The following is a 21,545-nucleotide window of genomic DNA, read 5'->3' on the forward strand; positions in this document are numbered from 1 at the left end:
TCAGCCCCAGCGATGAGAAGGGAAATGAACCTCCTTCCCTTTGTTGCTGAAGGAGGGAGCTCTGGTTGAGAAACATTACCTACGGTGTCCTGCATGGCTGATGTGTTAATTTGTTTTGCTGAAATGTTTTTTTTTCTTTCTTTAAACATTTTTGTCACAAAGGATGCCTTGCTAGGTAGAAAAGGGTGGCATATTTGGAAATAATTATGAGGAATATAGGACAGGATAGTATGTTCATTTGGGTATGTTTCTCTTCTAGATATCAATTCAAGGAATGTGGGAGATGGGCAAGGAATCTGAGGCCAGGGTACCCTTAGAGAGTCAGACCAATAATATCCACTATGTAGCCAAGTAGGGTCCAGGTACTCGGGAAAATTCAATAGCACTGAAGTAGTTTCACAGACCATAGGATTCAGAGTTGGAAGGGGCCTTAGAGATTATATTATCCAACTCCCTTCATTTTACAGATGAAAACACTAAGGCCCAGTGAGAGGATGTACATTGTGCAAGGTCACAAGGCCATATCATCTAATGGGAGCAATAGCAATGCCCAGCTTGGTTTGCTCTAGGGGGTGCTTGTAGATGTTTGTGTGTTTCAAGTTCATCTCCCTCATCCAGAGGTAAGGATGTGCTACTGACCCTGACATCCTCAGTCTATTAGAGGACATTACAGCATCGTGCTCTGAGCAATGAATCATATTTGTATCCTTTTAGAAGGAATTCTGCTTCACGGCATCTCCTGTGCTGTAAATGTCTGCTGTATTTCCTAGGATAGCAGTATGATACATTAAAAAAAAACAACGACAGTGTAATTCTAGTCACAGGATCTGATCTGATCCTAACTCTGATATTTACTGCTGGTATGACCTTGGTTAACATCCCTAGTTTTCCTTTCAGTCAAATGAAATGATTAAACTAGATTTTTGTGTGGTTGTACACTTTGAAATCCTATAATTTGGGGGGCCAGAATCTTGGGCCCTGATCCATGGGTTTTATAGATCTGGTCTTTCACATTTCTTAGGAGCACGGTGTCAATTTGTGGGGCTCTATTTTTCTCTGTGAGGGTGGAGGACTTTGAAAACCAGTCTTGCATTAGTCAATTTACTAGGTCCTAGGGGGTATTGATGAGAGTTATCCTTTCCAAAGGACTGTATTTGAGACTGTGTATTCCTATGTGAAGGGAGGAAGAAATAGAGAAGTGGGTCTAGGGTAGATTGTTTCATACCCCTTGTTATAGCAGTTGTCATGGAGGTGGGGGTGAGGAGAAGGAGAAGGACAGAATGAGAATGGCCAGAGCTGGCTGGCAGACCTAAAGGACTGATTCTGAATTTGAAAGCTGAAGAAAGGGTCCCGAACTCAGTACTGCTTTGTTATCAAGATTTAAAATGAGGCATACTTTTTGAGATGAGGCCAATGAGAAAACTTGTTTTGCTTGACTATGAATACTAGTTAAAACATTCATCTTTCTTTTTTTTCAATTTTTTTGGGGGGAGGGGTTGGAGAGAGAAAAATCAATGCTTATCAATTGACAAGAAAATAAAAAGTTCAAAAAATAACATCTTTTAATTTGTGAGTAAAATAAGATTTTGTTTAACTCTTTTGAACATATTGCCATGCTGGGAACTGACTCTCTGCTAGCCTAATGGATTTGCCCATGTCTCTGAAAACACTGATTTGTCTATGGCAATATTTTGACCCTCCCTATATTGACAAGTCTCTTATTTAACAATCTCCTGCTGCTCCCTTCACATCCTTTGAGCCCAAACCTGACCCAGGAGAATAGTCAGTGACTCTATCTTTATCCTTACCTCTGAGCAGGGCAGAAGATGAAAGGGCCTGGTCAAAGAATTACATGATCTCTGAGTCACAAAAGATCTCAGGGGCTATCTAGTCTAATCTATATTTAAACAGGAATCCAGCCTCAACTTGAAGACCTCCAGTGAAGAAAAATCTACTATCTTCTAAGGAGGATCTTCCTTCACTTTTGCATTGTTCTATTTGCTTAAAAAGGATTTTTTTTTGGGGGGGCAGTGTTGCTACTGTTGTTGCTCTCCTATGTGCAACATATATCTGCCTCTATGAATTCTCCCCACTGTTCCTAGTACTGCCCTCCAGAATGAGCAGACTGCATGCATTCCTTCCTCCACATGACTGTCCTTCAAATGTTTAAACCTCATATCCCTCCTACTCCTTTCCCCTCCCCCAGGATAAACATCCTCAGTTTTTCTGACAAATCTTTCTCTAACAGCATTCAGGTCCATCTCCATTCTAGTTCTTTTCTGGACATGTTCCAATTTATGTGGCATCCAAATATCTGGTATCCAGAAAGGAACCTTTACACTCCAAACTGTAACATTTAGATACAAACTGTTGTCTAGTCAAACCTCTTCCAGTGGTGGTTTTGATGGGTCTACCAGCCAAGAGAACAAGCTCTGAAGTCAAAGAATTCCAGTCCTTTCTCTTCTTCCATGGCAATTAGTTTACTAAGAATTTCCAATTTATTTAAAGCTCTGGACATCTGCTTTGTGCATTAATACTCCTTGGCACCTGCTGCGTTGAGGTGGCAGGTAGAAAAAAGATGTATACCAATATACTACTTTTACAAACGACATTTTCAATCAATCATAAGTGCAAGGAAGAGGCCAACTGAGATTTGGTTTAAAGCCTAGACTGATATTGAGCATCTTTACTTTTTGGATGAGAAATTATTGTTTGTCTTTCATTCTTGAAGAGGACCATGACATGCAAGTGAATTGGATTTAAGAGAGGGAGGGCTGTGCAAAGTCACCAGCTTCATTTTCTCCTCTGGAGCCATCTGGATCCAGTGGCCAGATACACATCAGGATAACTGGAGATGGCCCCAGATGTAGTAGAAGACCTTGGCCTTTTAAAGCAAAGTCTCAGTTTGATTGAAGCAGCACCCTTCAACGATTAAGGCTAGGTTAAAAAAATGAGGCAAAGGATGTTCCCTTTAACCTAATCCAGAATAAAAAAAAATCAAACTGGGAGGGGAAGGCCCTCAGGGTTTCTGGCCAAAACATTCATTATTAGTTAATCAGGATGCAAACAATGACCAAGTAGGGTATGGCCTGAGCATTGTCCTTAAGAAAGAAATCTAGCATGTAAACCCCAATATATCTTGCAAAGTTTCTGAAGGAGGAGGAAGGAAGGAAGGAAGGAAGGAAGGAAGGAAGGAAGGAAGGAAGGAAGGAAGGAAGGAAGGAAGGAAGGAAGGAAGGAAGGAAGGAAGGAAGGAAGGAAGGAAGGAAGGAAGGAAGAAAACTGGCTACTACTCATGGGTTGTTGTTTGTCTTTCCTTCTCAAAGAGGACTATGTCATCATGGAGGTGATGCCATGACATGCAAGTGAATTGGATTTCAGTGAGGGAGGGCTGTGTAAAATCATCAGACTCACTTTCTCCTCTGGAGCCATCTGAGTCTAGAGGCCAGATACACATGAGAATAACCAGATGGACCCAGATGAAGTGGAAGACCTCAGCCTTTTTTCTGTTGGAAATGTGAAGATGTGAAGATAGAACATCAGTTTACTAATGTGCTTAGAAACTTGGATGAGAAATAATATGGCAGCTAAGGAAGGGAGCAGCCAGATCTATGTTCTGCCTAGACCAGAAAGAAGAGTGGTGGTGATGGTGAATTTGTAATGAAACAAACCTGCATGGTCAATTCCTTTAAATATTGACATGAAGTAATGAATGGATTGGTCTGAGAACTTAAGGGCAACTGCCCATTTGATTTCTGCTCAATCCTAAGCAGTTCAATATTTGACTTTGTTTACTGATCACATTCTCCTCTATAGAATTAGAACCAAAATCTGCAATGCAGCTGCTGGCGCATCCCTTCAGCTGTGTACCCTGTTAAGGCGACACATCAGAGAGGCAATTACTCACAGTGTTTCCAGCCGCTCCAGGTCCCCCTCGGGCTCCTTCTGGGCCTTGAGCACCCTGGATGGAAACAAAGGGGCACAAGCAAATTAGAAACTGCTGAACTCAGCACAAGATCTGGGGTCCCAGGCAGGGGGCTGCTCTAATCAATTCAAATGAGGTGCTGAAAAGCCAAAGGGGAAAGCATCAGAGAAAAACAGATTCATAGAAGGCTAGAACTGGAAAGGGCTCCAAGAGCATGTGCTTTAAGACACTAGAGCATAGACTGATGGAACACAATACAGAATGTTAGCATGTCAGGGATGTAAGAAATAAAGTATGGAATGTTAACATTAAATTATTGATTATTAATTTTGAAATTATTACATTTTAAAAAGCCTGTGCAGTTATCCAATCCAATGCCTCTGCAATTATGAGGAAGCCAAGAGTAGGGGAACTGACTTTACTCAAGTGATACAGCTGGTTCTTAACTGAATCTGGTCTAGAATCTTAGGTTCTTGACTCTCAGATTGGGATTCTTTTCATTACATGATGAAAGGTTCTGATGTAAAATGGGTATCTGTCTTGAAAAGCATACGTCTTATCTCAATGTGTCAAATAAAACTTATTTTGATGAATTCACAGAGTAATTATACAGTTTCGTGGGTAAAAGCCCATCATTTCATTTCTCTACTTCCTAGCTGATTGCAATTTAACCATCTAATCGATAAGTAGAAGCACTATATACTAGGATAACTGTATGTTTGATCACCTATATTTTTTTATAACTAATTCTTACTTTATATACTGTCCTTACAGAGTTTTGATTTGAATCATGAAATTTCATCTAAAGGTCCATGATTAACCACAGAATATTAAACTTGAATGGGGGCATTAAGGAGAAAGAGAAGTGAATAATATACTATGTGCCTGATACTGTGCTAAATACACACACACACATGCACACCCCCCGCCACACACACACACATACACATATAAAATCTCATTTGATCCTCACAATGACCCTGGGAAGTATGTGCTTTTATTTATCATCCCCATTTTGCTGTTGAGGAAACTAAGGCAGAAAGAGGTTAATTGACTCTCCCAGGGCCATACAGTTAGTAAACGTCTAAGGCAGAATTTTAATTCATGTCTTTCTGAAACCAGGGAAAGTGTTTTATCCACAGCACCACTAACCTGCCTGAAATATAAACTATCAAAACTGAAAAAGACCTTAAGACCAGAATGTTAGGACAAAGAACACCTTAGGGGTCATTTTATCCCATCTAGTCCCAGTTTGAAAAAGATTATGAAACTCAGACTCAGATAAGAGCAAATGGTTTACCTAAGCTTCAAAAATGAGGTATAATGGATCTGACATAAATTTCATTTAAAGGGAGTCCTCCTTCATATGACAGCCCAAATCACAGGCCAAATTTTATCTACACATAAATGGTTTATAGTTTCCAAATTATCAAAAGAATAGCCCCTAGGCAAAGAAGAAGTTATAGCGAGTTGAGCTCCAGATTTAGAGTCTACAATATGGAACAGAATCCTGCTTTTGTTATTATTTGGGTAACTTTGAACAAGACAATTGATCTTTGCTTCCTAATGCTTTTTAGAGGGAGGATTGGCCAAAACATGGAGGACTATATCATTTCTAAGGTCTCTTCCAGCCCTAAATCCTATGATTTTAATTTTCTAAAATCATGTGTTCTAAAGGTCTCTTCAATTTCAACTTTCTCATGTCCCTTTTGATTGTAATATTTTATAGTCTTAGATAACTCTAGTTCTAATATTCTATTGCTTTGCCTGAGGACACACAGCTACATAGAGCAGAGATGAGATTAAGAGTAATGTTTCCACTGGGAAAATGTTCCAGGTGGCTCTTCCACTTGACCAAGGAGAATATGAATTATTCATCAAATTGGGGTATATGTATGACCACAATTTTTTAAATGGAATTCCTCTTGGAAATATTATAAAGGGCAAAATTTAGAATGCTAGAACTGTTGCCTTGTGCTCAGTCAATTAAGCCCCGATCAGAAGACCTGACTGTGAATATCAGCATGTGAAGCATATTAATTGCTTATGCTTAATGGTTATAGAAGCAGGCTGAGTGAGTTATACTTAATGACAGTTATTAAGTCCACAAAGTGTGCTATTTTATCCATTTATGTTCTTCAGTCCAATTCTACCTAATCCCATTGAAGAAATTAAATGAGCATTTTAGTCAACTGTCAATTATCAATGTGTGGGCTATCTACTGTGAATTGTCTGCAGCAAATTTCTCATCCCATTCTGTTACCTAGTACACATCTGGGTCACCTTTCCCACTCATTATTCAGAAAATGGAAACTAAATTTCATACCAGTTTATGCAATACATAATTAGGAAAGTACATCAGTGGGAGTGGGAGGATAGAGGGTGGGGGTGGGACATTTGAAAGTTAATCATATAAACTGGATATTTCATTGTTCTCACACTAAGAAGCATGACATGAAGTATTGACTGTATAGATTCTAAGTATTCATAAGGTAAGTGAAAATAGTTTTAAAAGTACAGATCCCCAATAATAATATAAGTAACTTACATTTTTTATATTATTTGAAGGTATGCAAAGCACTTTACATTTGTTTGAACCTCACAACGTCCCTGTGGAGTAAATACTACAGGCATTTTACAGATGAGGAAACTGAGAGGTGAAGAGAGACTTGATCATGTTCACAAAGCTGGCATCTGAGCTGAACTCAAGTGTCCTTGATGTCTCAAAAACAATTGAAATACAGTATATAATTATCAAATGGTAAAACTGGAAATAACTTTCATGGCCATGTAGTCTAACCTTTTCAAATGAGGAAACTGAGGCCCAAAGACTTGCTCAAGTTCCTACAGCAGTATTAGTGACAGAATGTTGAATTTTAGAGCAAGAAGGAACTTTAAAAATCATTTAGCTTTAATGTGTTTTGCATATATAACCTATGTCAATGGCGGGGGGAGGAAAGGGAGGCAGAGAATTTGGAACTCAAAATTTGAAAAAAAAAAGAATGTTAAAATTGTTTTTACATGTAATTAGGAAGAAATATTAAATTTTAAAATTTTAACTCAGCCCACCCCCCCTCATTTTACTGAGGCCCAGAAGGGTTAAATGATAGGACTGAGTTTATATGGTTAGTATCAAGGTACTACTGGAAACCAGACTCTTAGGCCCTAGCTCACTGCTTTTTCTACTATACTGAAGGGTATTAACAACTGAGTCGTTAGGGAAAAAATGTACACATGAAATATTTTAAGTTTTATCTGCATTATTAATATTTTCTCTATCACTTTATTAAGTCTAGACAATCAACAAAACAAATGAAGCCCTGATCTATAGTGTTTGCTGATTTCCTAAATGTAAATGCTCAGACTAAAAATTGGACAATAAGATCTTGAAAGCTGGGTCAAGCTGGCTCCAGGACACCCCTGACTATACCCCAACTACCGTATGAGCTTGACAAGTTTCTCAAGTATAGGGATGTGTCTCAGAGACTGTTAATAAGATACAAAAATATCAGATATACAAATTAACACTATGACTGGAGCTAGAAGACAGAGCAATTGCTTTCTACTGGAAAGCCATGACCAGCTGAAGATAGAGAGAAAGGATTTTACTTACTGGGGGTCCTGGAGGTCCCTTTGGTCCAACTTCACCTGGAAAACCACGGGGTCCCTAAAATCAATTAAATGACCATAAAATCATCTTATCAAAGAATCAGAGAATCTCAAAGTTCTTCTAGGCCAACCCTTACCCAAAAAGTAGGAATCCTACCTACAAAATTCCTAAAAATAGTCCTACAGTCTCAGCTTGATAACATCCAGTGAGGGAGAACTCACTATGTTATGAGGCAACCTATCCACTAATGGACAGCTCTCATTGTTGAGAGGTTATAAAGTAGGTTGAGCTGAAATCAACTCCCTGTTTATTTCACTCCACCTAGGTTTGTCAGCCAATGGTCAAGCAAAAGTATTCTAATCCTTTTCCATGACAGTTTTTTAGATTTAAAGATGGGGACATGGTCCCCAGTAAGTTTTCTCTTGGTTATAAAACTCCAATTTCTTCAAACCGATCTTCCTATTCACCCTCCTCTGAAAAAGCTCTAATTTATCCATTTCTTTTTTAAAATCAAGTAGAAGAAGGGTTAGTCTTGTTTTGTTTGGCCCCATAGGGAAATAGCAGGACCAGGGGGTAGAAAGAAGGTAACAAGTATTAAGCATATACTATATGCCTTATAGATATTACCTCATTAATCCTCACAACAGTGGGAGGTGAATGCTATTTTTTATTCCCATTTCACAGCTGAAGAAACTGAGGTAGACATGGGCTAAGTGAGTTGGCCAGTGTCACTTTACTCTTACTAGGTCACTTGCCTAGTAAGTGTCTGAGGTCAGATTTGAACTGAGGTGTTCCTGACTCCAGACCAAGCATTCTACCATTGTATCACCTAGCTGCCCTCTCTAGAAATCATAGGAGACCAAATTTCTGAATAATTAGAATAATTAGAATTGCTCAAATATTGTACAGGCTGCCTCAGGAGGCAGTGGATTACCCATCACTGAAAGTATTCAAGTAGAAAGTAGATAATAACTTGTTAGCGATATTGAAGAGAAAATAAACTGAATTAAAAGACTATTTAGGCCATTTTCACTTCTGAACATTGTATCTATATCTAGATCTATATCTAGATTTATATCTAGTACTTAGGAAGCTATCTACCCATGATAGAGTAGAGTAGGAACATCCCTTCCCTTATGTTAATTATGCTTTATGCAATCTAAGATCACTTTAGCTTTTTTTCTTTTCCTTTTTGCCACCAGGATCTACTATTGATGCATATTGAGATTTCAGTTTATAGGAAAAATAAAAAAAACTTATCATTTCAATGATCTTTGAGTGGCTTATCTTAGCCCCAATAAGGCAACTATGCGGTTGAGATTTCCCACTGATTGCATGATCTAGGGAATTAGTGACTTTTGAGGTAATAGGTACTGAGAAAATTCCTTTTCAGACAGAGTTGTGTGCATGAGTAGGGAAAGTTTGAGAACCAGGAGAGATCTCCTTGTGGAAGCACAGAATGGCTCTGGGGAGACTAGTTTTCTCTGTATGTTTGGGCTCTCCTGAGTTTTTTTTCTGTTAGTAAGACAGTCTTATACATAAGGTTTTCCACTTTGGCTTGCCTGAGATTTTGGGCTTGAAGTATACCAAATGGTTGGGCAGTGACTCTCCTGGATCCCAGTCTTACCAGCAGTAGCATCCTTTAGAATACTTCTCTCAGGTATGCCTGTGACAGAGGTTTCAGAGCCCTGACACAGGTGGCTAGAGGCATGCAAGTCTTACTCAGAGAAACCAGAACTCATAAAAACAAAACAAAACAAAACAACCCTAAATGCTCATATAAACATCACATCACCCATTTCTCACCTCTGTTCACATTACCATGACAAAATAGGCAGGCAGGGTAGCAAGGTCTGGCAAAAATAATCCATCTTTATAGAAATCTGGAATTCCATTGATGGAAGCAATCTCATTTAATTCAATTACCCAACCAGCACAACCCTGTGCTATAACAGCCCTGAAGTCTCTGGTAAATGTGCACAGCCTTGAGTGAATTGCATTGTCACTCCAAATACATGCCTACAGTAGGTGTGACCCTTCAGCATGGATAGAACTCAACAATGTGACAGCTGGGAACTCGGCGTCTCCACTTGACAAACACACTAAAAGGTGCTGTAATACTCACAGGTTCCCCACTGATGCCTGGATCTCCTTTTTCTCCTTTTTGTCCAGCTTCCCCCTGGCAAGAGATGATCAAAAGAGAGGTCATCAGTGATAGTGCCATAGCACATGAAACATTAAAGGTGCATGATCCTTAGTTTCGGGACTTACAAAGGTTTATAGATAGAAGGGACCATAAAGATTACCTTTATCTGAGTGAAACTGAAGTATGCTATACAAGTGAGGAGTTGATTACCATTTCCTCTAAAATCAGAAGATCATAGGTCTTAGAGCTGGGGGGAAGTCATTAGGTGAAGCTTTCTATTTTTTTTTAATTTCATTTTAGATGAAAAAGAAATTAAGTGACTTGTCCTACATCACACAAGTAGTACGTGGCAGTGGTGACACTTGAATTCAGTGTTCCAACTTCAAATCCTACACTCTTTCCATTGCATTGCACTGTTCCCATCAATATCTCAAGATAGCATAGAAGTAAATGGAACTAAATTGAAAAATTAGGGATAACAGACATTTATTATACCTCTGATATGTGAAAGCTTTTAGTGCTCACTCTTGAAATATAGGGATTGCTTAAACACAGACACTACTCATTAGAACCTAGCAGCCTAATGGAGATAAAGACAGGTACACAAAGTAAGATTATACAAAGGAAGATGAGACAAATAAAGGTGGTAATAGGAACAAGTATTTATTAAGTGCCAGGCGCTGTTCCAAGAACTTTACAAATAGTATCTCATTTAAGTCTTACGACAACCCTGGAAGGTAGGTACCATTATTATCCCCATTTTACAGTTGAGGAAACTGAGACAGAAGTTAAATGACTTGTATAAATTATGTCTAATTTATAAATTATTAATTAGCTAGGAAGTATCTGAGGTCAAATTTGAACTCAGGTCCTCTTGACTCCAGGCTTCCTGCTCTATCTACTACAGCACCTAGATGTTCTACATAAATGCAAAGGAGAGATAGAGACAAGGTTCTGTGAAGAATTTGAAAATGAAGATATGACTTTCACAACGTCAGAGAACAGAGCTATTAGGAGAAGGCTCCTTAGAGGAGGTGGTACCCACAAAGAGGCTTGAAAGAAGGGGTCAATTAAAAAGTCAAAAAGGGGTGAGAGGAAAGAGTTTTGCAAGAAGAGAAAGTGTGCACAAAGTGAATACAGAGAATAGAATAAGACGGTGGGTGATGAACGGAAGTTCAGTTTAGCCATATATAATATAAGTATGTGAAAGGGAAAGGTATGAGATAAGACCTTATATGGCAGGATTGATAAGTTTTAAATTATCTGGCAGGTAATTGGGAACCACTGATTTTTTTAAGTAAAAAAATACCATAATTGGCATCAGGTATAGGACATCTTGGAAAGGAGAGAGAATAAAAGCAAGAAGGCAAGTTAGGAGACTATTCTATTAGTTCAATCAATTAGTCCAATCCAACAGGACTATTGATGCCTTCAGGGGAAAGGAAGGAGTTGGGGAAAGGAGAAGGATTTTAATGGGGGTGTTGATGAGAGAGGAAAGCCTGAGCTTGAGGTATTGGTAGGACATGCAGCTGGAGAGCTCCACCAGATACTTTGACAAATGTCATCTGTGTCAGTGGAGAGAATGTCCACAAAGATAAAACCATTGGCTCTGAGTGAAAGAGTATGTGTGGGTTGCAGGGTAAGCCAGAGTGCTAAGCCAGCATCGATGATGAGACTGTGGGCAGGACTTAAGAGTTCTTCAAAGTGTTTGAGTCTCAGTGGACTCAGAATCATAGAATTAAGAGCTTGAGAGCTGGGAGGGACTTCAGCAGACCTCTAGCCAACACATACCTGAACAGAGTCTCTGCTATACCATACACAAGTGGTCTTCGGGCCTCTGCTTTAAGACCTCCAAGAAGGGGAAGGTGGCCCACTCCACTTTAGGGGCAGCTGTCATTGTTACATAATTTTTTTGGGGGGGGCTGTTTTGTTTTATTTGTTTTAAACATCAAACCTAAATTTATTTCTTGGCAACTTCTAATCTTTTGCTTCTGGTTCTGCCATCTAAGACCAAATAGAGGCGGTCTAATCCTTCCAAAGGACACTGTCATGTAATTCAAAACAGCTATCATGTCCCCCATGCGTCTTCTCTTCAGGCTAAATGTACCCAGTATCTTGAATGACTATTATTATTTTAGGCAATCAAGGTTAAGTGACTTGCCCAAGGTCACACAGCTAGTAAGTGTATGAGATGGGATTGGAACTCAGGTCCTCCTGACTCCAGGGCCAGTGTTCTATTTACTACGCCACCTAGAGGCCCCTCTTGAATTGATTCTTATGACAAGAACCCCAAACTATTCACCATCTTGGTTGTACTCCTCTGGTTACTCTCCAGTTTATCTTTCCTAAACTGTAGCACCCAGAACTAAACCCAGCACTCCAGATGAAGTCTGACAAGGGCTGATTACAATGGGTCTATCAATCCTCTGTACCTGGGACCTAACCCCTCAACACAGCCCAAGATCACAGTAGGTTTTTGATTGTCATAATATCTGGCTAACTTATATGAACGGTTCACTAAAAACCCCAGCTCTTTTTTCAGAACTGCTGCCCAACTGTGCTTCCCCCATCTTGTCCAGTGAAGTTGATGCTATTAGGGTTTTTTTTTGCCCAAATGAAAGAATTTACATTTATCCCATTGAATTTTATCTTATTAGATTGAGCCAAGTGCTCTAGTCAGTCATGATCCTTTTGCACCCTGACTCTGTCATCTAATATCTTAGGTATTCTTCCCAGCTTTGTCTCATCTATCTCACCTGCACATTTAATGTTTATATGATCTATTATTTTATCCAAGTCGCTAATAAATATGATAAACAGAACAGGGTCAAGCCCAGTTCCCTGGAGATCTCTATTGGAGACTGTTCCATACTGACAATGACCAATTAGCAACTACTCTTATATCCTGCCAACCCCAGAAGTTCTGAATTATATTTTCATCTCTTTATCCATCTATCCATCTTCTCCACAACAAGAGAATATTTGATCAAGTATCTTGCTAAAAATCTAGGTGAAATATATCCACAGGATTTCATTCATCTACTAATTTAATTATCCAGTCAAAAATGTAAATGAGACGAGGCTGGCCCTACCTGTTCTTTATGAAGCTGCTGGTTTGTAATCACAGCTGCCTTTTTTATATGCTGGGCAACTATCTCTCTTTTTTTAATTTTCTATGAATTGCTGTCCCTAGCTTATGATTTGAAGACTCTATTCTCTTTCCTTTAATATATCAGGACATTTGCTCTTATCCCATTTTGTGGTAACTCTCCTGATTTCCATTATCTTTCCAATATCACTTCCAGGGGCTCAGTGATCCCATCTGCCAGCTCTTTCAGTAATGAAGGATGGAATTCATCTGAGCCAGAAGACTTGAACTCATCAAGGACAACTTCATTACCCATATCCCTGCTTTCTCTCTATAGTCTTACTTTGGCCTAGCAGAAATAAATGTTTACTATTTGCCACTGTAACCACTGTTACACTGTTCCATGACTCCTCTTCCCTTGGCCTCAGAAAGGTGGGGGTCTGCACTGACTATGGCTCAGCAATGCTCACAACCCTGCAATCACACCTACACAAACAGAGGTGGGGTCACATGGGTTTAAGAGCAACCTGACCCAGCTAATCTGCTCCAGCCTCTAACACCCACACCCTACCCACACCTTCTCCCAGGAGCCAGATCTACATACCTTGACTCAGCTCAGAAACATTTCCATCTTGTTTTCTTGTTTTCCCTGTTAAGATGACTTTTTTTTTTTCACACAGCTGTGTCTGTCTCTTTGGTTTCCTTGACTCAGACCATGCCTCCTGTTACCTGGACCCCTTATCCTCAAAGCCAGAGTAACTCAAACACTTTGTCTTGTGAAAAGCAGGTACAGTTTTTTGACACTTGCTGTGGGGCCCACCAAGGGAATGGGTCAGCAGAAATGAAAAGACATTTCAAACTCAAATGTGTTCAACAAGCATCTCCTAAGCACCTACTCTGCGCCATCACTATACCAAGCACTTGGGAAGCAGAGACGAAAAGGAAGCAGTCCCTGCCTTCAAGGATCTCTAACACTTTTATTAGTTTTTATTGTTGTCTTTCATTTTCAAAAAGGACCAAAACGACATCACCATGCTAGAGTCAAGTTACAGTGTGTCCGACTGTGGCTGATCAGATCAAACTGAGCTCGGAATGCTCTACCGCAGGTCAGGCACAAATAGTCCGTGTCAATATTTGGGGTGGGTTCTCTAAGTTTGTGTATCTTGCATTTCTCTTGAGCTATCTCAATTCTGCTTTGCTCATAGAGCACAGCACCTTCTCTGATGTGAGCACCCCATGCTGGGAGGTCCTGTGCCAGCGTCTCCCATGTCACACAATCAATTCCCAAGTTCTTAAGAGAGATCTCGAGAATGTTCTTGTATAGCTTCTTCTGACCACCATATGAAAGCTTGCCCTGTGTAAGTTCTCCATAAAACAGTCTTTTTGGCAAGTGAATGTTTGGCATTCAAACAACATGGCCAGTCCATCGGAGTTTCACTCTCTGAAGCAGAGTTTGAATGCTTGGCAGTTCAGTTTGAGAAAGGACCTCTGTCTGGTATCTTATCCTGCCAGGTGATCTTCAGAATTGTTCTAAGATAATTCAAATGGAAGCAATTCACTTTCCTGTCATGGAACTGTTATACTATCCAGGTTTCACAGTTATACAACAATGAGGTCAGGACAATGGCTCTGTAGACCTTCAGCTTGGTAGTCAGTGTAATACCTCTTCTCTCCTATACTTTCCTTTGGAGCCTCTCAAATACTGAGCTAGCTTTGGCAATGCATGTCTCAATGTCATTATCAATGTGTACATCCCTGGAAAGTGCACTACCAAGTAAGCGAACTTATCCATAGCATTCGAAACCTCTCCATTTGCTATAACCGATGGTTTCACATATGGACAGTGTGGTGGGGGCTGATGGAGCACTTGTATTTTCTTGGTGTTAATTGTTAGGCCAAAATTAGCACAAGTAGCAGAGAATCGATCCATACTTTGTGGCTTCTCAGCTTCAGAGGCTGCATTGAGTGCACAATCATCTGCAAACAGAAAAGCATGTACGAACACTCTCTCCACTTTGGTCTTGGTGTGTAGTCTTTTCAAGTTGAAGAATTTACCATCAGTGTGGTAGCTGACCTTGATGCCATGTTCATCTTCCTTGAAAACATTTAACAACATGGCTGAAAACATCATGTTAAAAAGCATGGGAGCAAGCACATAGCCTTGCTTTACTCCACTGGTGACTGGGAAAGCATGAGAGCATTGATCATTATCCAGAACCTGGGCAAACATACAGTCATGAAAATGATGTACAATGCTGAAGAATTTCTCCAGGCAACCAAAATTTGACATAATATTCCATAAGCCCTCATGACTGACAGTGTCAAAGGCCTCGGTCAGATCTACAAATGTTGTATTCACACCTCTGTTCTGCTCCTGGCATTTCTCCTGGAGTTGTCAGACAGCAAACACCTTATCAACCTTTGCCAATCAAACATTGGCATTTAACACCTTTGTACATCATTCCCACAGGCACACACAGCTTCTCTGTCCTGTTTGTCCTAGTTTACTCTGTCTATAACCAATACAACAGTAGACCAATCAGAGAATACTGTTCATTTGTGATAACTTTAAGCTACTTTTTTGGGAGAGATATGGAGATGAATAAGACCTGGCCTTCTCTATCTTTCTGGTTACAAAGCCCTTCTTAATAGTTCATCCAAAGATTCCTTACTAACTCTTCTCTTCCTCTGGTCTTTCTTACCGATGTGAATGATTCATCTCATACTGCGCAAATGACCTGGGGTTTTTATTGACTGTAGGTAGGCTCAGTATGAGTCAATAGTGTGACTGGGAAGCCACAAGAGCTAATGTGATCTTGGGCCATGATAACAGAAGTAGAGTCTAGAAGGAAGAAGGTGGTGGTCTTGATGGATCTGCATACTAGCTATGGTCCATCTGAAGTATCTTTAGCCCTGGGGATCACATTTTTGTAATGACACGGTTGAGTTGGAACACATGCATTGGAGTGAAATGAAACATAACCATGTAACGGTGGTGTCACGAGACAGGTAGGCTGAGACTGAAGAAGATGGTTAAGCCTGGAGGGAGGGATTAGGTTACTCTTGCTTGAGGATGGTAGTAGAATGATTCGTTAGAGGAGTCTGCCATAATGGCAAGGGGACTGGAAAACACACTGTATGAGGAGGATCATTTGAAGGAATAAGAGATGTTTGTCCTGGAAAAGTGAAGATTGAAGAGAGAGCATGATAATAGTACTCAAGAATTTGAAGGACTGTCATATGGAATTAAGAATTTTTGGTTCTAGAGGGAACAATCAGTAGCAAGAGGTAGAAGGCTCAGCAGCGAATTTAGTTTGATGTCAGGGGAAAAACAACATTTTTCCCTAACAACTAGCACTGCCCAAAGATAGAATGACCTACCTCAAAGGGTGCTGGGTTCCCCTAACTTGGAGGTGGAAGGTTTGAAAAGAGGCCTGTTCAGCCACTAATCAGGGACATTACTGTCTAGTAATAGATGGTATTCCTGTCTAGAAGGTGTTGACTATACATAGCTGCTAAGGTTCTCTCTAACTCTCAAATTTTAGGGTTATTCTGTGACTTCAGGCAAATTACTTAATGTCTCAATGTTTCCACTTCCTCACATCTCAACTGGGATAATAATGCTTGCCCTTGAATTGCCTACCTCACAGGGCTTTATGGGGAAAGTATTTTGCATACCTTAAAGAGCAGCAGGAAAGTGAATTATTATGACTAGCTGGATAGCCATGGGTACCTAACTTCATTTCTTTGAGCCTCATTTCCTACTCTATAAAATGTGATGCTGACCCTTGCACTCCCTGTTCCTCAAGACTGCTGTGAGGAAAGCATTTGGACAACCTTCAAACGTTAGATAGAACCACGGATGTCCAGAGCTTCCAGGGACCTTCCAGGTCATCTGTAGTCTATCATTGTACAGAAGATCAGAAAGCTGAGGCTCAGACTTACAAAAGTGTCTAATAAATGTGAGTTGCCAATTGGACTCAGTGCTCTCTGAGGTTAATTCCATTTCTGGAGCAGCCCATTCTATTTGCTCATCTTATGTTCCTCTCACCCTATCTTTAGTCTGGAGACCAGGGGCCCATGAAAACCAGCAGCTACTATTGCCATCTTGTGGTATGTGCATGCACTTCAGCAATGCAGTGATTTGCAAAGACTGGAGCAGAGATATTCTTGTCTCCTCCATGATAACGACTTTTCTTAATTATGCTAGAGACTTTAAAACTCCTGTAAATCCTTCAGCATTCCCCACCTCCTCTTGATCCACAGGGACTCAGAAAGTGCACACTGAAGAAGAGCATAATGAAGTCAAACAGAATAACACTTTAGAAAACCATAAATACAAACACATGTTGCTTTGGCAACCGAGGCTGCCCCAGGGAGTGCGGCTTGGAATATTGCAGTGAATCTTTTTTATAGGCACTCCTTTTTCTTTCTTTATTGCAAAGAGATTTTAATGCACAGGCAGAGGCAAGGCCCATCATCTGGCCAGGAAAAAGCCCATTCCATTTTGACAAAGGATGAAGCAACTAAGTGTCAGACGGTATGGGATCCACCAGCTCCTCGAGGGGCTGGGGCAATGTTGCTTTTTTATTTATAACTCCAACATTCAGAGTCAGTGCTTAATAAATGATTCCTCATTTATAAGTTGTTAGAGATAAAAGGGCACTTAAAATTTTAATGTCAATAATAGTTATCATTTAAATCATACATTAAGGTTTACAAATCACTTTACATGAATTATTATGTGAGCCTCATAACAACCCTCTGAGATATATATTACAGGTATTATTATCCTCACTTAACTGACAGGGAAACTGAAGCTGAGGCAGGGCGGGGTGGGATAGATAACTTGCCCTTTCTTACATTTAATAGTTGTCATAAATGAGATGTGAACTCGGGGTTCTTCTGACACGAGTCTCCTATACTTTCCACTATATCACAATGATTTCTTGTTCTTTTTTTTTCCCAGCAAAGAACAAAAGGAGAGGCCTTAGACCTCAGAATGTTAAAACAATATAAAAAGTTTGACGTGGAAAGAATGTTAGAGGTTATTTACTTCCTTCAGAGTTGTTAAGTCATTTGCCCAGGATCACAAAGCCAAGTTAGGACTAGAAACCAAGCCTTTGATGACCCATTTTGTTGTTATTTCCCCTATGTTATAATATGTGGCCTCCTGAAATATTTCATAGAATCATAATATCTTAGAATTGAGAGGGGCATTAGATATGGTTTAGTTCAACTACCTAATTGAACAGATGAGGAATGATCACACAGTATCCAAATTGAAATCAGAGGCTACCTAGTTCAACCTAGCCTGGAACAAAATGAACTAACAAGTCCAACCTTTGCCTGAATATCTCTAGCAATGGGGAACCCATGACACACTGGCTTAACTCACTCCACCATTAGATGTTCCTAATTCTTAGGAAGCTTTCTCCTAAATAAAGTCTAAATTTGTCCTTTTGTGATTTCTACCTATTGCTTCTAGGTCTGCCCTCTGGGGAAGTTGCAAAAACTTCCCTTGCATTTATTTTGTATATTCATGTTTAAGCACTTGCTATTTACCCTAATAGAATGTAAGTTCTTTGAGTGGATGTACCGTTAATTTTTGTGTTTGTATCTCTAATGCCTCCCATATTGTCTGGTGCACAGTAATGTACCAGACAAATGATGAACGCTACTATTTATGTTACTATTGATGCTACCATACTACCGTGATAAATGCTATTATTAAAAGCACTATCGGGGCAGTTAGGTGGCACAGTGGATAAAGCTCTGGCCTTGGAGTCAGGAGGACCTGAGTTCAAATCTGGCCTCAGATACTTGATACTAACTAGCTGTGTGACCTTGGGTAAGCCACTTAACCCCAATCACCTCACCAAAAAAAAAAAAAAGCAGCACTATCTAAGAATTTTCTTGGTTGCCTTGGGAGGAAGTCTACTCCCCTTTGTTGGAAGTTTAAATTAAGGGTTGAATGACAACTTATAATGTGTATTCTAGTTGGACTTCTTTATCTATCTATCTGTCTATCTATCTGGGCAGCTAGGTGGTGAAGCAGATAGAGCACTGGGTTTGGAATGATGAAGACTCATCTTCCTGAGTTTAAATCTGGCCTCAGACGCATATTAGCTTTGTGACCTCAGGCAAGTCACTTAACCCTGGAAATCTGGAAAATGAGCTGGAGAAAAAAATGGCAAACCACTCCAGTTTTTTTTTGCCAAGAAAATGCCAAATGGGGTCACAGAGTCAGACATGACTGCAAAACGACTAACAACAAAAATCTGTCTATCTACCTAAACTTTACTATTTTCTAGACCAATTCTCTCCCTCCTTTTCACACCAAAAAGATGTTAAATTAAATGCTATTATTAAATAGGTAAGCTATACCTACAGAATTCCCCTTAACTTTCAGTTTATCAACTTTGTCAAAAAAATTATATGAAGTTTGTTTGGCATGACTTGCTCTTGAAGCCATGTGTTGGCATCTTGTGATCACAGCTTTCTTTTCTTTTATAGGTTAACTAACCATCCTATAATTTCTCCAGGAATCAAAGTCAAACTCACCGACCTAAAGTCTATGTTCTCTATTCCCTTCCTTTTTTTTTTTTAATTTTGGGGTGATGGTGGTAAATCAAGACACTGCCTTTCTCCAATCCAGTAGTATGCTGAACATTACCGTCTTGTCTTCATGCACAGGTGCCGTCACTTGCTTCCATCTCCTCAACATTTTTTTTAACAAGATAAGTTTGTTGATAAGTTCCTGTGCATTCACATCACTATTTCTAGATAAACCGATTTTCTTCCTCAAAAGAACTGACTTTTCTTTTGTCGTCAGAATTTCATTCTGGATATATTCCTTTTCCTTCTAATTTGATTTACTTTGTAGAAGTTTAGTACATGGGATCTTTCCTAGCTGTTGTCTTTTGTTGTTGTTGTTGTTGTTTTCTTTTTTGCTCAGAACTTTTTGAAAAATGCTCTCATAAAGCATAGGGTCTATGTCAGACTACACCCTTCTTTCCTTTTTTTTTTCTTTATCACAAGTTCTAAATTGATATCTAAGATCTCTTCAAAAATATAAATCCTAGGCTTAGGAGAAATTTTGCCATTCATTCCAGGATGATAATAAGGTCAAAGGTGTACTCTTTTCTTCTACCAGAGAAATCTCATTCTCCCCTGATGCCTAGCTTTGCTCTGTGGGAGGGAGGGGTTCTCTTTCCAAAATCATTTCCAATTGCCACAACCACGCTGGCAAAAAGGTCCTCTTTGTGGTCGTTACCGTCTCTCAATTGCTGTATAACCATGCTGTTTACCTTACCCCAGAGCCTTGTTTTCCACCTTTTCCAGGGTGACACCAGATCATACCTCCATCTCCCTCCCAAATGCCTGAAGTTAGCTAAGAAAATGGCTCCCTGAGCTAAGTACAATCTAAGGCCATCTTCCCAAAGAAGTGCACCACTCCAGGCTGGTCAAGGTATCAACCGTGAATCAACATATTTTACTTACCGGGATGTGAGGATGTGGAGTCAACAAAGATGTCTGAAAGAGAAACCAAGGAAGAAATAGAGAGAAATAATTTATTAATAAAAATCACTGATTCATTTTTAACATTTGATTCTCCAATTCTTATAACAAATCTCTAGAGGAGGAAACTGAAGCTTTAGGAGGGTGGGAGATTTCTAGTAGAAGATGTATGTATACATGCATACATGTAAACATACATGTAAACAAATATATATGTATATACATATGCATATATAATATTTATTGAAGATTCATATAGATATGAATATATACATGAAGGGATATATAGATGGCTATAGATATAGATAGATGGATAGATACAGGGATATATATATATAAATATATATATATGGATGCAGATACAGATATGTATTTAGATAGATATGAATAGAGACATAAATATATACATCAAGTGTCAGGGACAAAAATCAGCCTGTGGTCTTCTGATGGCACATTCTGATGGCTCTTCTAACTATATTCTATGGCTTACGTGTCTTATCTAAATGCTGTTGCTCCTCTAGCTCTCAGAACAGGGATTTGGCACATACTCTATAATAAATTGTGGTTTAGTGAATCAAGATATGTTTGACTCTAATTTAATTAATGGACGTGTAAAGAATACCAGTGTTCAATAATTATTTGTTGAACTTTAGCCCTAAACTACAACCCCAAACCCAGAGAGGCAAAGGTGATATAGGAAGCAATAAAATGCCCTGCCAGGGGTGGGGAATCTGTGACCTTGAGGCCACATGTGGCCTTCTAGGCCTTGGGTGCAGCCTTTTGACCGAGTCCAAGTTTTACAGAACAAATCCTTTTATTAAAGAGATTTGTTCTATGACGTTTAGATTCAGTCAGAGGGCCATGCTTGAGGACCTAGAGGGCCACATATGGCCTCAAGGCTGCCACAGGTTCCCCACACCTGCACTTAGGCTCACAGTCAGCAGCCCTAGGTCTGTGGCCCTTCTCTACTATTGTTCTCAATGTGTTAACTTGACAATTTATTTAATCTCTTTGTAATTCATCTTGTCTCATTCACAAAACTGGGAAAATAATCACTGCATAAGAATATTTACATTGATTACACAGATGGAGTCCACCCAAATTAGAAATTATCAAGTGACCAAATAGTGAGATATCTGCAAGAAGGGAGGCATTCGTGGGCCATGAAAATTCATACACATTATAACTATCTCTCTTCTCACCCTCCAAAAAAAGTTTGAAGAAATATCAAGAACTACTGCAGTGTCCATGTATC

At 39.5% G+C, this 21,545-nt stretch overlaps 1 protein-coding gene across 1 annotated transcript in view; it reads right to left on the minus strand.

The window, feature by feature from the left end:
* The window catches only part of COL22A1 (collagen type XXII alpha 1 chain), a 589,887-nt gene that overhangs the window by 148,875 nt on the left and 419,467 nt on the right, over positions 1 to 21,545 (minus strand). The window contains 4 exon segments of the mRNA XM_078153760.1: positions 3,908 to 3,961; positions 7,539 to 7,592; positions 9,661 to 9,714; positions 20,273 to 20,305. Of these exon segments, the coding sequence (XP_078009886.1) occupies positions 3,908 to 3,961; positions 7,539 to 7,592; positions 9,661 to 9,714; positions 20,273 to 20,305 (195 nt within the window).

This window comes from Phascolarctos cinereus, unplaced genomic scaffold, assembly GCF_003287225.1.
Source record: "Phascolarctos cinereus isolate Bilbo 61053 unplaced genomic scaffold, phaCin_HiC Scaffold_4;HRSCAF=312, whole genome shotgun sequence".
Taxonomy (NCBI): Eukaryota; Metazoa; Chordata; class Mammalia; order Diprotodontia; family Phascolarctidae; genus Phascolarctos; species Phascolarctos cinereus.